The 17329-nt window shown below is 48.7% G+C and overlaps 2 protein-coding genes across 2 annotated transcripts; one reads left to right on the plus strand and one right to left on the minus strand.

Annotated features, from left to right (window-relative positions):
- Positions 1 to 11076: 11076 nt before the first annotated feature.
- On the minus strand, positions 11077 to 13845 carry Chic (profilin chickadee). Its single transcript, XM_077700409.1, has 4 exons — positions 13573 to 13845; positions 12550 to 12724; positions 12059 to 12156; positions 11077 to 11509 (listed from the first exon to the last, which is right to left on the minus strand). The coding sequence occupies exons 1-3, from the start codon at positions 13693 to 13695 to the stop codon at positions 12059 to 12061; spliced, it is 396 nt and encodes a 131-aa protein (XP_077556535.1). The 5' UTR covers positions 13696 to 13845; the 3' UTR covers positions 11077 to 11509.
- Positions 13846 to 14542: 697 nt separating this feature from the next.
- On the plus strand, positions 14543 to 16754 carry LOC144170547 (ATP-dependent DNA helicase Q1-like). The gene has a single exon (XM_077700405.1). The coding sequence runs from the start codon at positions 14690 to 14692 to the stop codon at positions 16676 to 16678; it is 1989 nt and encodes a 662-aa protein (XP_077556531.1). The 5' UTR covers positions 14543 to 14689; the 3' UTR covers positions 16679 to 16754.
- Positions 16755 to 17329: the final 575 nt, after the last annotated feature.

Here is a 17329-nt window from a genome sequence, read left to right on the forward strand (position 1 = left end):
CTGGCTAATGATTTGGCGAATGTATGAATGAGTTGAGTGAAGTCGTTGCAGTTCTTGAATCGCTTCGAAAGGATCTGTCAGAACGCGTATTTTGGATGGGATTCGAGATGAGAGGTCATACAGGGCAAAGTGGAGTGCACGAATGATGGCTAGCACGAATGATGGCTAGGCGTACGGTAGGAGTACATTATGGTCTTCAAGTACAAAGGTATCGTCCGGAGAGGTCCACGCAATGCCAGCGTGGGTAGGCATGACACTATCATCAGTATAAATGTCAATTTTGTTTAATTGTGCGATGAGTGTGGTTGCGTTCTTTTTTTCCGGATATGCCTAGCTGCACGAAGGATTGGGTGCGACGCCGTAGTTTCAGAAATGAGAGGTCTTTGACAGGGGGGATAGGGGTAGGGAAATTTGTCAGTGAATGGCGCCGCCGTTCATCCCAAGCTAGAACCACTAAATCAGACACGCTTAAGAGTAACGACACTGACGCACGGTGGTAGCCATTTTGGTGCCTGACGCCAGGGTGGCCAGCTTTATGAGCCCTATTGCGGCTTCTCTTTCGGTCTCTGTTTTCATATTGTCATGAATGGTCCAAAACAAATGATCGTAGAGAGAGACCATGACAATTTGGAAACAGAGACCGAAAGAAAAGAAGATGATGAAGACCCATAATCAGGCAAGTAACACAGAACAACTGATAGTATGGCAGTGGAACTGCAGAAGCATACGTAATAAGAAACACTCCCGAGAAGCATACATAAGTAGTATGAATCAGAAATCAGATGTATTATGCCTCCAAGAAGTCGAATTTCAGACGAGCCTCCAAGGCTACAACAGAATGGAATAATCCAAGGACTTCAGAGCTGCCATATATGTAAAGAAAGGCATATCCAGCAGAAAGCATCACCTAAACACCAAGGAGCCCACGGCAAACCTAGTAGAGATACTACCGACCGAAAGAGGCAAAAAGAGCAACTGCATTCTAAACGTATACAGTTCTCCCACGAATACGAGAAGAATACGAGAGAAGGAGGCCACGCAAAGAGCAAACAAGAACAACTTAATAATACTAGGGGATATGAATGCACCACACAACCAGTGGAACTACAATTTCGACTCGGTTAAGGGAAGAAATTTGGTAGACACTATGGAACATGTTGACCTACAAGCTATAAACGGTACAACCAACCCCACAAGAACGGGAAACAAAAGGTGCAGGGACACGTGCCCAGCTTTGACCATAGTACCGATAACAGATAGACTTACAGCATGGAAGAACACCAAGGACATTATGGGCAGCGATCACGATATTATAGAAATTAACACGCAAACGGACAACTTCAGAAGAAGAGCCAGGAAACAAAAGATCACAAACTGGGATACCTTCAAGAAAAAGCTGAGTACAACAGAGATACAGACTATAGACACCTGGTGCCAGAAAGTAAAAGAAGCGCTGAAAACCTCTGCGTTGACAACTACCTTATAAGTCTATGGAACAAAAAGCAGAAACTCACTAAAAGGTGGAAAAAGAAGAGACGCAACAAAAGTCTAATAGCCAGGATCAAAATCATAACGAAGCAAGCCAGAGAATACGCTACCCATTTAGCAAAACAAAACTGGCAAGACTTCTGCGACACTCTAAAGAACAGCTTAAGCACATCGAGAACATGGACCATAATCAAAGGAATGCTTAGCCCAGAAAACACCAGGAGGGAAATTAGGCATAGCCTAAACGGACTAGCCCATGGCTTTGAGGGGACAAAAGAGGAACTCATAGAATCACTGAAAGAAAGATTCGAGCTAAACACGAAGATTCCCCCAACACAAGACCATATGAGGGGAGAGAAAACGAAAAGCTAGACCGAGACATCTCAAAAGAGGAACTATACCAAGCTATACTAGAGTGGAAAAAGAAAAGCACACCAGGAGAAGACCGCATCAGCAACATGATCCTAAGAAACTTGGGAGAAGAATAAGTGGAAGCGCATGCGGAACATATCAACAAGATGTGGAAACCCAACTACCTGCCACCGCAGTGGAAACACTCCATAATAACAACAGTACCGAAACCCGGAAAGCCCCTAGGCATAGAAAATCTAAGGCCAATATCTCTCACATCCTGCCTAGGAAAGGTATATCAGAGAATCATCACGACTAGACTAACGAGACACCTAGAAGAAAATAACATGTTCCCAGACTGCATGATAGGCTTCAGAAGCGGACTCTCCACCCAAGATGTCATCCTGCAGCTAAAACAGGACATAATAGGGGACACTAACCCCAAAGATCAAATCATCCTAACAATCAACCTGACAAGAGCCTTCGACAACGACGTGTCACATGAGGTGATACTTAAGGCGGCGGAGAAAACAGGGTGCAGCAAGAAAATCTACGACTACATTGCCAACTTTTTTTCTAACAGGACAGCCACCATAGGAATTTGGAATACTAGATCAGGACCCTTAGAGATGCCTAACAGAGGAACACCACATGGCTCTGTTATTTCCCCATTGCTCTTCAACCTGACCATGCTAGCAATAGGAAGAACGCTAGAAGATAACACACAGATTGCAAAGTCCGTCTAGGCAGATGATATAACAATCTGGACCAAAGAAGGTACTCTAACCGAAAAGCTAAATACTCTACAAGAAGCCATAGACAGCATAAAGGGTCTAATACAAGACAACGGCTTAAAATGCGCTCTAGAAAAGTCAGAATTAATTAGAATCAGCCCATCCAAGGAACCCACTCCCACAAGAAGCATCCATATAGACGGCAAAAATATCCAATTCAAACCGACGGTCAGAATACTGGGCATGTACGTGCAAGAAGACCGAAAAGCAACCACCACGCTGAGCAACCTGAGAAAAACAACGCAACAACTAGTGAGGGTCATCACGCATCACACGAACCAGAAAAGGTATGAGAGAAGAGGACACAATAAAACTCATCCAATCACTCATAATGAGCAGGATCGCATATAGTCTACCGTTCCACCACCTGAACCGAAGACAAGAAGGAGTAAACGCTATAATAAGAACGGCTTACAAGATCGCCCTCGGGTTACCCATCTACACCTCCAACGAGAAGTTCTACAACCTGGGAATCTGCAATACCTTCCAAGAAGTCCAAGAAGCCACCCTCGAAGCACAAAAAGAGCGGCTATTGAAAACAAGAACCGGCAGGGAAATCCTAAGAACGTGACACACCATTCACACCGAGTTCGTACAAAGAACAACGGAGCTGCAACCAGAACAACGCAAAGCTCTTAATATTTCCCCCATTCCTAAGAAAATGAGCCCCCTCTACAACAAAGGTAGAAGACTAGCTAGAATTAACTATATAAGGAGCCCATACGGGAAAAATCCAGATGCAGCATACACGGATTCCGCCACCAACCACCACGGAATATCATCAGCCGTAGTTGCGGATGCACGGGGCAAACTTCTGGACTTTCTCATGCGCAGAAAACAAACACCTCAAGAAGCTGAAACCACAGCCATACTACTCGCTGTAAGATGGGGAGAATATAACAAAAACCTCATCATCATCACGGACTCTACAAGAGCAATTAGAAATCTAATATGCGGCCTTATTCCCACCGAAACCAGGAAGATCCTACCAGCCGAAACAAAAGGCCAACATAGAATATTATGGAGCCCAGCACACGATGGCCTTGAAGGAAACGAGAGAGCCGACTCCCTGGCGAGGCAAATCAACAGCCGCATGGAGACGGACCACTCTTACCCTCCCTTCATGTCGCTTAATGAAATGCTTTTTACACAAAGGCAAGCGAGAAAGACCATGTCCGCACCGCATCACATGTTAGATGCCGAAGAAGCAAGAAACATAAGGAAATTACAAATCAAAGTTTTCCCGCACAAATCCAGACTGTCCCACATGTTCCCAGAGAGATATAACGAAGAATGCCACAAATGCAAATTAAGAGCAGTCTTATTCCACACAGTCTGGAACTGCCCTATAATTTGGCAACAGAAAAACTACCAAACCTCCAGAGAGTACTGGGATTTAGCACTGCCCAGCTCGGACCTTTCGACACAGCGTGAGCTGCTAGAGAGAGCCAAGCTGGGAACCTTTGCTACTGGAGTCCTGGAAATAGGACTTCACCCATAACTCTTTCTACATTCCTTTCTCTCTATTTTCAAATAAAGTTTACTCCCTCTCTCCTATTGCGGCTGACATTGACGGGCGGAATTGGTCCGGTTGCCGTTTGTAAACCATGACCGCCATGACAGCTGTGTTTACTTTTCGAAGATTTGCAGACAGCGCGCCGGTGCGATAGGGTCAGGCTCGGTTACGCTAGCGTAGCTCATTTAGTGGCCCTACATTACGCTAGAGCCACTAATTAAGCTATGCTTTTTAAGTGGCTATTGGTTACGCTAGGCCACTGTCGTTCTTTCCCAGGGGGAAGCGAAGCAGGCGTTTTCCACCTTCCGCCGGTTGAAACAGTCCAGTACAGAGCAGCACGGCATCGCTACTTTGACTGGGGGCTTAAAAACTCACTTTCAACGTGTCATACAGCCACACTGCGCTCCGACAATCCCCACTTATGGAAGAGCGCGCGCGCGGCAACACATAAGCACCAAAATGTCAAATGTCACGTGACGCGGTTCGACCAATGGCCGCTGTCGGCGGCAACTGACAGAAAAGAGTGCCGGTACTCTGAAACCTGATCTAGTGGTTTTATTCCAAGCGGTGTGTAAAACACCTTGGTGTGCACGAGATCTCTTGAAGTTTGTTTGGCTGACTTGCTCATCTATATTTTACAAGCAGAGCGATGTTGGTGTGACGGGACAAGCCACTGATGGTGGGGAGGGCAGCTCGGTGAAGGGTTTGCAGGACCCTTCACCGCCGTAAGTGAGGGTGCCAACGGCAACTTCCCTAGACAAAATATGTTGCTTTTTGGTTTTCTCCTCCATGTTTATTAGAGAGTCGTGAAATTGCATGTTGTATAAATTTCCATTTTTGCTTAATTAAGCTGTTACGGCCTTACGTGAGGACTGCTCTTGCGGCCGATCGGGATGCCGAGGACGCATCCCGATCGAATTGAGGGTTGCATTGATCACGGAGTCGTCGGCTATGGTGACGGACGGGGGCTGGCACGTGGCAGGAGGTTTGAAGACGAATACCGAGAGCAATTCTCTCTTTTCTGGTTCCAGTTCGAGTCCCATGTCGGAGAGCGTTGTTTTGAGGCTGGGGGCCGCGTTTTGTAATGCGGCCTGCATTGCGGTCAGGTTGGGGCGTCTTCGACTCACACCAAATAGTGATATTGTCGGCATACAGTACAAACTTGGCTGACAAATTTTGTTCCAGGTGTCGCGCTACTCGTCTCATGACCTAGTCTGGCCCTGAGACGAATACAGGGCCCAGGTTGACCGTTGCGGTAGCTCAGTGGTTAAGACGCGACAAATCGCGCCCCGACCGCTGGGCAGTGTTCTCGAAGGTCGAGCTGGCCGACGCCGGGCGCTCCTCACGAGGCTCGGTATTTTATTGACATTTTTGCGAGCTCCTCACGTGGCGCAAGTCTGGCCGACTGCGGGCGCTCCTCAGGAGGCGCACGTTCACGTGCGCTGGGTATTTCTTTTGGTAAAGTTTCGACGGCGGAAGTACAAGCTTAAACAGCTCTGCTGTTAAAATGCCTGTACTAAAAACAATGCGCATAGCGCCTAAGGCGCCCTAAGTGAGCCCTATCCATGAAAGCTCCGCTTGCACGATGCGGGTGACTTCCGTGCTTTTGATTTGCAGTTATCGTGGTAAACATTTTGGGACTGCAATTCAGACTAATTTATTTCGGTGCACCTCAAAAATTCTTAAGTGCTGACCAGCTCCGACCCCTGCTCCCAGCTTCGGCTGGTGAATAGGGCACGGAAGGCCGGCTACAGCCAGGGAGTCCTGGACTGAGGACTCGAGCCCCTCACTGGTCCGGAGTGACTGCACTCAATGGATGGGATAAATAAAGTTTTCCCTCTCGTCCTCCTCCTCCGGAGCCCTCCACTGCAGCGCGCATCGTCCCCAGTTATACCTTCGGCGCCTCCATTTGAACTTTGCAAACTAATTTGTTTCTGTGTGCACTTTTCTGTGCAGTGTGAAAGTCCTCAGTGACCAGTGTTTACGATCCCGCTTTGAAAGCAAGAGTTTTTTGTTTTTCAGGCACGTTATCGGTGGCGAATGCACAGTGCACAGAGAAAGAGATCTGCGTTTTATTCTGGCTAGGCCCAGACATGGTTGAGCCGCGGAAGGGCAGCTCCGTGGTCCCGAGCCCTGTCGACCAGGGCGCACTGGGACTGGGCGTCCGAGCGCGCGAGGAGACGGGGGGAAGCAGGGCGGGGCAGTGCCAGGTGGCGTGGGCGTATCTTCGCAGTCCCCGCAGTGTGGGCAGAGGGGCGGGAAAGATGTAAGTGAAATGTGGGTGAGGAGGGCTCGAGTGGGGTGGGAGTGCATTTGGATTTGTCGTCAGAGTGCTCGGACAAGCTAAACCATTCCTGCACACGCCAGCCAAGAGAAAGCCTCTTTTAAAGGGACCCTGCAACACTTTCAATAAGCGCTTCCACTCCTTCCTTCGCGTCTGGAAGCACTGCGTTATTTGCTCGTCGCACCAGATACGCCTTCCGCTTCTGCTTTGTGGCTTTTTTTTAAAGTTGCTATCGAAAAGCGTTCATTGCTGCGACTGAAGGAAAACCGGCCAACAGCCGCTACATGCATGGCTTCAGTGTCGTAATTCGGCCCGTTGAAGAACATCCAAGACCGGGAAAGAGAGAAAAACCTTTTGAGCGACTTTCCAGGTTATCTGATGAGCATAGAGCAGTCATTTTTGGCTGAGGTACTTTGCGACCCTCTAATCTAAGTATTGGGTGTGTTCAGTGACTATGTACGTTCTGTAAGCATTTCAGGTTTTAAAAAAAGGTGAAAAAGTGTTTCAGGGCTCCTTTAATAACTGCCAGCTGTACGCGGCACAACTGATGCGCTTAAACATGTGATTCGGCTACGGGTACGCATCGCATCCTCGTGCCCGTCAACCATGCGCATGTGCGCCGTAGAGTAGCGATGCAAGTTCCAGGTGATGTGACAAAAGTCACCCTCTGTTTTTCGCACTGGTGTACACTGGGCGCGTAAAACCGGAGTCTTAGTTCACCCGTGACTTGTTTTTTTGCACGGTGCAGCTGCTAACGGTTACCTGCATGACCATAACTGCGGACGTTCTAATGGTCCTTTCGCGGAGGAGACCACGTCGCTATGGTAACTACATTCCACATCGCAATCTAAGCACTGGGTGTGTTCGGTGACTATGTACGTTCTGCAAGCATTTCAGATTTTTAAAAAAGTTGAAAAAGTGTTTCAGGGCCCTTTAATAACTGCCACAGTGGAGGTTGCACGGTTTCCAATCAACTCGCGCCCATTCTACGGAGGCCGACTTGGAAGCTTTTTTGTCCCCCACAGTTCAGGTAGAACTACAGGTTTTCCCGCTCAGTTTAATCCAATCGCCATACAATTTAATTCAGGTGCAAGCCAATTTATTCCAAGCGCCTTCTAATTTATTCCAGACAATTCAATTCAGGTGCCAACGAATTCACTCTAAGTGCCAACCAAATTAATCCAGCTACCAGAAGAATGTCCAGGGAATTAGGCACAGCTTTGCAGACTTTGTCGTGCGTGGTGTGGTGAAAACATGGTATTTCTTGAGCCCTTGCGTGCCGTCGATAACACACGTCAGAAGTATCGTTTGCTCGTCGCGTAACAATGCCTTCAGAAGCTCCTTTGATAAAAACATTATTTGAACGCCCTTTGCATCTGATTTTCAACTAATGAATGCTTTTCTGCAGCGTTACGCATTATTTCCAAATTATAATATAGTCTTCGAGACCGTCAGAAATATCGCCTGCTCGCGTATCAGAAGCTCCTTTGATAAGAACATTACTTGAACGCTCTTTCCATTTTGATTTTCAACTAATGAATGCTTTTCTGCAGCGTTACGCGTAATTTCCAAATTATAATATCGTCTTCGAGACCGTCAGAAATATTGCCTGCTCGCTACAGAAGTGTCGTCTGCTCGCGAAACAATACGCGAGCAGACGATACTTTTGACGACCTTGCAGATAATCAGCACACGGCACCTACGGATCAAACGAGACTGCTCTCCTGGTCTGCAGGTCTCGCCACGTTTTCACCCCACCACGCCAAGTCCACAAAGCTGTGCCTAATTTCACACGAATCACTACTGAACATTCTACTGATAGCTGGATTAATTTGGTTGGTGGAGGGATTATATTGTATGGCGATTGAATTAAATTCAGTGGGAAAACTTGCAGTGTCACTAAATAAAGGCTCAAAGCGTTGCTTATTTAGTGCTTCCTAGGTGGAACAGCCTCGTAGCTTGGACCCTGCAGCTTACTTGCAACGGAGAGAGCACCAAACTTTGGTGATGAGGAGCAACTTGGCTGTGAATACACCACTGGTGTCGTCACTACTGCAATGGGCGAGCCCCGTACAATGTTGCGACAGCTCCTCATAACAGATTCGATCTAGTGGTTCTTTGGATTTGATAACCCCTATTTGTCCGTTCCCAATCTCATTGATGATGTGCTCACAATCATCCATGATCATCCCATCTCACGATACCGATTCACATCTGGCTGAGCAAGCATTGCCGCTAGCAGTGCTGCCCTTGTCAGTTTTCAGAGCTCTCTCCACGAAATGTAGTGAAGAAATAGTTGAGCGCAGACACTATCACCACAAGAACGCATCCCTAAGGAATTGCAGCAAATGGGGATACCAGACATCCACATGGAAATTGCAAATTCCATATTGTCAAAATACAGTGGCGGATGCACAGGCAGGCGGCCTCCTCCTACCCCTAGACATGCTTCATGCTACCCCCCCTCCTTCCCTCCATGGTTGCTATCACGGCAATAAAATGCAAGACTATTTCAAAATAACTTGTCAAAATGCACGTGTAACATAAAGTATCACCATGGCACTGTTGAGAATCAATCATGCAGCTGTGCAGAGCTTTCCTGAGGAAATATTGTTGGGGAATTGTTTTGAAACAGGGCTCACCATTTCTTTCGAATATTTTCTCAAAGTACTGTATATCAAAGCATACGACTAACTACAAACCCCAATACAATTTTTGCTTGACTGCAATAATTAAATATTGTAGCTGTTCGCCAGAGAACACCGTTGGCTCCAACACTCGCAAACCGATAGCAATAGTTAGAAATCCCTTTGCACCACACCTCTAGCAAGACCGTCACCATTTCAGACACGAACTGCACGAAACTTCAGTTTTCAAAGTAATACAAGAGCTATAGATCCCCAATACCTCTGCATGTGGTTTTGTGGCTGCCCAGGAAGTCTAGTCCCATAGGAGCCATCAATGTATACTCCCCCTACCCCCACAGTGGAGTTGGGAGACATCGGGAGCTGACAGGCTCTCTGCCTGAAGCAGCCACAAGGGCAATGGTCTGTTGACACGCACTAATGTTCACCTATCTAGCCCAACCCAGCAATGTATTTTCTTAGCAGAGGCTACGTCGAGCAATTTTAGCCCCTAGACATGCTCAGCGACAAGTTAAGTGCATCGTGTCAAATCCAGTCTTGAAGCTTATGGGCAGAAGCTGTTACTGCTGTCGGTCAGATTGTGACAAGCATGCTGACAAGATTCTCCTTGCGGAGTACCCTCACAATTGGGGCCCACACCATGCCAAGACGATGCAACACAGGAGGTATGCTGCAATGCATGGACAGTTCTCACTGGCCGAATTAAGCAACTCAGCAGTGGGACACCAGCACCAGCAATAATCAGCATCAACATTTACTCAAGATCACTATCATTCCTTTATTCCCGCATATAAAACAAAATCGTTAAGACCGCCCAAGTAGGGCCTTTTCACCTCCACTCTCAAGCCCACCTGCATTCAGCCTGGGCTTTGCAAGACGCGCACGGGCCACAAAAGGGGAAATGCGCCAGCACACCAGGGGTTATTCACAACGGAGAGCGGGCAGTTTGAAACCAAAGGAAGAAAATTTGTTCGGCACAGCAGCTTCCCACTTGCGACCAGGATAAAAAGAAACACTTCAGTACGCACACATCTAGGACCAGCACAGCGCCAGTGCCACCGAACTTGAGCAGCGTCCCACACAGAGGTATTTGCTGTCACACAACTGAGCACCATGGATTCTGCTGAAAACGTGCACAGGGCTTTCTTTTAAGAATAGGTTCAATGGCCCGTTACTCTCCGCCCCTTGAACATGCCAATATTGCAGACAAACTGGCAACCCCACCAGCTAAACAGGCCTGCAAATTGGAAGTGGTGGAAATGCTAGCATAGAGCTCAAAATCCAATGGGGATACACCTTTCAAGTGCCCACCCTGTGAAGGCAGTTGCCTGTCGCCAATAATGCCGCAAGGGCAGCACGCCGAGTGCAACAGGAGAGTCTACGCTCGGCTCACACAAGCAGGGGGTGTTGAAAGCGCTCAGAAGCTTGCCGCACAGTACAGGTGCTTGGCAAGTGGAACAAGCCGGCAATCATTCGGCACCATGCACTACACTGTCCATTCACAGCCATGCATCCACATTAGAAATGTACGAAACCCCACGATGCAGCTCTTCTTGACTAGGCTCACATTATACCCCGCACTTGGAGATGGGAAAGGTTGAATGGAACTGCGGCAAAGTCATCAAAGTGTTCACAGATGGCACTAGATTGGAAAGCAAGTCCGGCCTGTTCCCCCTCCTCTACCAGCCTGGAGAGGAGACAATGGTGTGGGGTACATTTCCCATTAATTTTAGCGACAGCGCAGGTGCTGCTGAGATAATGCAGTGGAGGAAGCACACTAGGAAAAGAAAATAAACCAAACAAGGACCATGAGTAACAGCACAAAATAATTTAATAGCACCTGTCCACCTCTCAACATGTGTATCCATGAAAGTTTGGTAGGCATTCATCAACACCTTGGAATTTACGCTAACCGGCACGCTCTGCTTAACACTGCTTCTTTCCACTCACATCAACAGTTTTGCCTTTGACGTACAAATCGCTTCCCCAACCCATTGAAAAAAAAAAAAAAATCACTGGGGAGGTGGAGACAGTGAAAAAAGAAAGACCACTCACACATGAAAAGAAGGGTTACAATTTTTTAAAAAGCGCCAACGAATGCAAGTGAGAAGTGTTCTCCCCATTGTTGTAGAGCAGCGCCTCCCCCCTTCAGAGAAACAAAGAGTAGGTCATGGACAAGCGTGTCGTGTTAACAGTGTCCGTGAGGCAGTGAGCATATGCGGGAGGAAAAAAAAAAAAAAGGAACGCGGGGCTATGCAAAGAAGAAGTTGCTGAGGCTGCGTCCTTTTCAGCAGATTACACTGCCCAGGCTTCACGGCATCTTGGTCAGACCATCGGGGGCAGCAAGGGAAGTGGCACCTTCAGTGGCAGGGAGAGGAGGGCGAGGAGGAGGCGCATGCAATTTCGTGGCAGGTGTCTTCACTTTGTAAAACTGAAACGGAACAGAAAACGGCAATGCCACCCATGAGAACGGCAACTGGGAGGGGCTGGATGCACGGAAAGTTGGAACTACACCTCAGCCAACCAAGCAGGCCACAATCAGGCACCCAAATGGGCAATGCCGAACAGAAAGCAAGAGCTAGTGAAGTTAAGCAGAAAGGGCTGAAGTATCGCAGTACAAACTGGTGTGAATTGCACGTCTAGAGCATTGCCAAATTCAGACAGAAGGGGCAGAAATTCGCCAAAACTCATACCTATAACACAATAAAAACTTTAAGCCTCTGCAATTTTTGATAGTGGTAACGAATGAATGCGGAGTTGACTTGCCTATGTGTTGGAGAGCCCCTCCCCCCTACGAGAAACAGGCCTTCATCCCTGCATCCTTCACGTAACTATGAATTTTAACTAAGCCCAATTGTTCTGGTTGTTAAAAGAAATGATTGGGACTGACAAGTAACCGAACACTGTCCAAACAAAAGAAAATCGTGAAGTGTCGCAATGTGAAGGAAACTCGGCAGGGCCTGTAGAAAGATGCACACACCTAATAGTTATTTGACTTCAGGTAGTCTCCTAGTTTCTCGACCACAGTGTTCAGCTGGCCAGGGGGGAAGCCATCCTCGGTAGCAGCTACCAGCAAGCCTGCAAAAGTTGGCACATCCCGCAAGGTCTTAGGCCAGGCGAGCCCGAACAGCACCAAATGACAGCAGAAAACAAACGCCAGGCATGGCAACACCACGGCAGAAGAGGCGGGACCGCAAGAAATAGCGCGCGGCATTAAAATGGCACACAAGAGTTCAACACCTGCAAATGCGGCGATCGCCAAAGAGAAGGGCACTCAAGGATAAAGAACACGCAACTTAACGCTACAAATAACTTGGCCTGCCATAAGACAAACCCCCAAGCACGAAGGAAAAAAACCGCAGCAATGGGAGGCTCCAGTGACAGGAGCGAAGTCTGCACGGGCAATATCCGGCGTAAAAACACCGCGGCAGGATGGCGAAGGCGGCGTGAAAGTGCGCGTCGCAAACTCACAGGTGTTGGTGGCAACGATGGCCAGCGCAGAACCGCCTTTCCGGCCCCGCACCAAGCTGCTGTCGGCGGATAGGCAGAAGTATTTGTTGCCCCCAAGGTAGATGCCGCACTCGTTGAAAGCGCTAGGGTTGGTCCGCATCGTATCCGCGATGGTTCTCAGCTCCTGCTGCGTGATCTGCACCGACACAAACAGGGCGCCAGATGAGGGCTCCCCCCGCTCCCGCAAACAGGTTCGACCGGCGGCCCAAGACGAAAAATCGCCCCGCCCCGTGTCGATACACCCCCTCCCTCGCTGCGGCTGCTGCCCGCGCGGATTAAGCGACAAGTGCAAAATTAACAGACCCCACGTCACGGACACCCAAGCAGAGTCTCCAAACACCCGATTAGTCACACCTAGGCCTACCGCCCGGCAACTGCCGTCACGGAGGAGTTTCACGGAGGACGGCGGAACGAGCTACAGACTAGGCTTCGGTGGCAACGGCACGGCCGGCATGCTGAAAATTTCGAAACGCAGGGTACTGCGGCGGTCTAGAACGGCGCAGAACGCCGGCGCGAATAGAACGGAGGGAAAGCAAAGGGGAGAACTACAACAGCCGTCACTGGGCACATGCGGCGGCCCCGGACAGACAAGGGACGGAAGGAGCCTACGATGAGGCAGTTAGACGAAAAATAAATGATAGCCGTAACTGGAGACGTCACCGCGTAACAAGTAGCAAGCGCAAACTACTGCAGAGCAGACCCACACCGAGTTTAGAGACTCGGGGAAATTTTTGACAAACAAGGTAACGCCTTTGGGCGTGTACGGGAGATAACTCTTAAGATAACCACTGCTGCACAGATGCGCATGACGGTAAACAAAATGAAGGTAAATTACGCGCAAGAAAATGCTCCAAAGTGCTCGAGAGAGTAACGGGTTCGCAGCATGGAACGAAGGCCCCATTTTCAAACCCTGCCACAAAGGTGATTGAACATGTCGGCTTGTTAGGCCTAGCCTGGGTACCGGCATTAGACCGGCTTGCTCACCGGCGTGCTGGAGTCCTTTTCGTACTTCGCCCAAACGGCTCCATCGCTGAGGCCAGCAATAGCAGCCACCGTGCAGTTGACCTGTGCACAAATCTGGTTGTCGACGTACGCCTGCCACGACATTGCCGATGAGTTGTTTTCGTTGCACTACAGAGGTATCCGACACGAAGCCGCAGAGCTGGCACCAGATGCGCTCAAGATCCAACAAAGCCGGCAGTGCAAGAGCGGCCGATGCGCGCACGTTGTATCACTCCGCCTGTTTCCAGTGCACGTGACGTCGGAATCCGCCGGCTCCTCTCTTTTATACCGGCAACCAGCTGCTGTCAGTGCCTACTCGCTCGCAACGCCCACAGGGGGCGAGGATGAGGGGAAAAATTATCTAGAGGGATTTATAAACATTATTCTTCACTTGCACTATTTGCCAGCTACTCGCTGGGTTTACTTGAGTTAAATATACTTGTGACGCGTTCTGATTTGCGCGCCGTCACTGCTAGTTTTTTGCCAGGCTACAGGTGATGTCACCTCAACACCTTGGGATAATCGTCTGATATTGCGGTTTATTACAGAATAAGCATACCAGTCGCCGCTTCAGCTGCGACGGCTACTCCGCTACGCCACAGCTACGCTTTAGCGCTTTCAGGAATGGCATGCGAATGTGTGCTGTACGCCAAGTTTCCCCGAGTTCTCGACCAGTAGATAACGAGCACTGTTTTATAAAATGAACACACAAGAACAGAGAAGATTCGAAATAATTTAACGCAGAATGCGGTTAAAAAATTTTCAATTTTATTTTTCAGAAACTTTGGTAACTATTTCTCGTAGCGCAAGCATGGATACGTCATTCGCGCCTAAGCCTTAGTACGACCACTGTCGTGATTCATTCCTGACGTAAGGCGGAAAAGGAAATCAGTGTCTCCACTCCTAGCTAGCGGAGTATTCACGAACTTGTGCAAAATTGCCGGGAAGAGCGAGTTCTCGCCGCCAAAATAATTTACTTGTTTATCCTCTCAGAGGCGTGAATATTTCACCATGACTTAACCATTGGGCAGTGTGAGCTTCTACAAAATGAGTGCGTGATTTGTTTTTGCAGCCACGAAGAAGACACGGGGCAACTAAAATGGCTTTGTCGTCCTGGGAGCAAGAACTTGCGCAGGTCAACAAAGAATTAATTTCTACTGAAAACGAGATATCTCGCTTAACTACGATACGAGAATGCCTCGTTAGAAAAAAAGAAGAGCTAATGGTAAAGCTGAAACAACAGTCGCTGGACGAGATAGCCCGCACGGACTGGACAAAGTCAGACTTCGCGTGGTCGGCGCAAGTCCAAGAGATACTCGAGAACGTGTTCCATTTGACAGGTTTGCGGTCAATGCAGCGACCAGCAATCAACGTGACCCTGTCGAATAAGGACTGCATTCTCATCATGCCCACGGGTGGCGGCAAGAGCCTGTGCTACCAGCTTCCAGCGCTGATTTCCAAGGGTGTCACCGTCGTCGTGTCGCCGCTGTTGTCTCTCATGGAAGATCAGGTGATGGCATTAGAGGCACTTTCGTACCCAGTTTCAATGCTGTCGGCCAGCGTATCGAGGGCTGAAACTTCCCGCATCCTGAAGGCAGTGGCCAGTGGTGATGATAGTTTGAAGCTCCTGTACGTGACGCCGGAAAAAATGGCCAAGAGCAAGCGCTTTATGTCAACGCTGGAAAAGGCGTACCGCAGCAAGCGATTTGCCAGGATTGCAATAGACGAAGTGCATTGCTGCTCCCAGTGGGGACATGATTTCAGGCCAGACTACAAGTACCTGGCCATAATCAGGCGTCATTTTCCCGAGGTGCCGATACTAGGCCTCACTGCCACAGCTTCTGCAACCATTGTTGCGGACGTTCAGAAAATGCTCGATATTGAGAATGCCGTGGTGTTGCGTGCGCCATTGGACAGGCCAAACCTGGCCTACGAGGTTGTGCCAAAGCCTGCTGCGTCGGACGAGGTCACCCAAACTATTGCCAAGCTGATCCTTGGCCGTTTCCAGGGCCAGTGCGGCATTGTGTACTGCTTCTCCATCAAGGAGACTGAAGAGTTGGCCGAGGGGCTGAAAAGCTATGGCATTCCCGCCAGCGCATACCACGCAAGTTTGGAGCCTCAAAGTCGCAGCAATGTGCATGGCCGCTGGATGCAGGGTAAGGTGCTGGTCATCGTAGCTACCATTGCTTTCGGTATGGGCATTGACAAGCCAAACGTGCGCTTTGTCATTCACCACACCATGTCGAAGTCAATCGAGAACTACTACCAAGAAAGTGGACGTGCAGGGAGGGATGACCAACCAGCCACGTGCATAATACTCTTCCGGTTTGCCGACATCTTTCGCCAGACTTCGGCTGTCTTCGCTGAAAAGTGTGGCCAGGAAAATGTCTATGCGATGGTGCGATACTGTGTGGACATCCGCAAGTGCCGTAGAGTCGTGTTTTTGGACCACTTTGGTGAAAAGCATGAAGGCATCCGCTGCCACAGTGGCATTTGTGACAACTGCCGCTCCAAGGACTTCATCAAGGAAGTCGATGTGACGGCACATGTCAAGAGTGTGTATAAAGTGCTTGCAGCGGCAAGCACAGCTAACGAACAGCTGACTGCAGCAAAGTTGGTCGACGCCTGGACTGGCAAAGATGCCAAGAAATGGAAGGAGCGGGGAGTAACCAAGACTGACCTTCCGCGAGAACGGTGCGAGACCATAGTGGCGTGGGCCCTGCTGGAAGGCTACATCGCAGAGAAGTTCCACATCACTCCTTACGCATACATCAGTTACCTTCGTGCAGGCGATAGCAAGCAGGAAATAAACTCTGGGGGCAAGCTGTTCTGCCCCTTTTCCACAATGAAGGCAGCTCCTGTGGATGTTACATTGCCAGTTCCAGTGAAGCGACAGAAAACCAGCCACACTCAGAGTAAAAGACCAAGAACCGACTCAGGAAATTGCAGCCGTCAATCGCCCAACGGGTCATCTTCATCTCAGGATCACCCCACTCAGAGTAAAGGACCAAGAACCGACTGGGGGAACAGCAGGCGTCAATTGCACAGGGGGTCATCTTCGTCACAGGAACCAATTGTTCTTGACTAACCACGCCACTTTGCATTGTAGCACAATTTTTGTTAACCCACGTTATCTTTGTTCATTAAATACGCACTGTGTGAGAGATTGCCGAGAGCTCGGGACTAAAACCAAGGTGCTGGGTAACATGAGGTGAAACCCTGAGCCCTCACAATACACACCACAGCAGCACATGCAGTACTAAGTTCGAAATGATGAGCAAGGACCACTTCTCCTTTTCCCTGGCAAAATATGCCTTCCTGAAAAAAAATGCGCGCCAATCCACCCTGTGAAGGTGGTTGGAAAGTGAAGCTGTACACGACACCCACAACGATTACCTATGCGACGTCACTTGAATTCACACACGTGGCTCTAGAAAAAGTGAAATGAGAGACAAGTGTAATGCACTTAACCCCCTTTAATACTTCAAATAGATATTGTTTGCTAAGGTTCAATCACTGCATGAATGGTGGTTGGTTGAGTTGTATTGGTGAAGCACATGAGTGGAAACTCTTTTTATATAATTAGAGGAAGCGCAAACCCGGTGTTAAAGGAGCCATGAAGAGAAAATGCAACTTCATTTAATTTGAAAGAACTAGGATTCAGTATCTCACTCAGCTCCATTAGAGCCACAAAAAATGTTTTTTTAACGAAAAAAAAGCAAGAAGTATTCAAAAACTT

This window comes from Haemaphysalis longicornis, unplaced genomic scaffold (genome assembly GCF_048455015.1).
Source record: "Haemaphysalis longicornis isolate Haplotype H1 unplaced genomic scaffold, Haemaphysalis longicornis Haplotype H1 scaffold_2, whole genome shotgun sequence".
Taxonomy (NCBI): Eukaryota; Metazoa; Arthropoda; class Arachnida; order Ixodida; family Ixodidae; genus Haemaphysalis; species Haemaphysalis longicornis.

Excerpts from the sequence above, each read along its gene's own strand:
- Chic (XM_077700409.1), bottom strand. The coding sequence starts at position 13,695 with ATGTCGTGGCAGGCGTACGTCGACAACCAGATTTGTGCACAGGTCAAC. Across the intron at positions 12,725-13,572 it reads AAAAGGACTCCAGCACGCCG|ATCACGCAGCAGGAGCTGAG; the intron begins GTGAGCAAGCCG and ends GTGTCGGTGCAG. Across the intron at positions 12,157-12,549 it reads CATCGTTGCCACCAACACCT|GCTTGCTGGTAGCTGCTACC; the intron begins GTGAGTTTGCGA and ends CAACTTTTGCAG.
- LOC144170547 (XM_077700405.1), top strand. The coding sequence starts at position 14,690 with ATGGCTTTGTCGTCCTGGGAGCAAGAACTTGCGCAGGTCAACAAAGAA.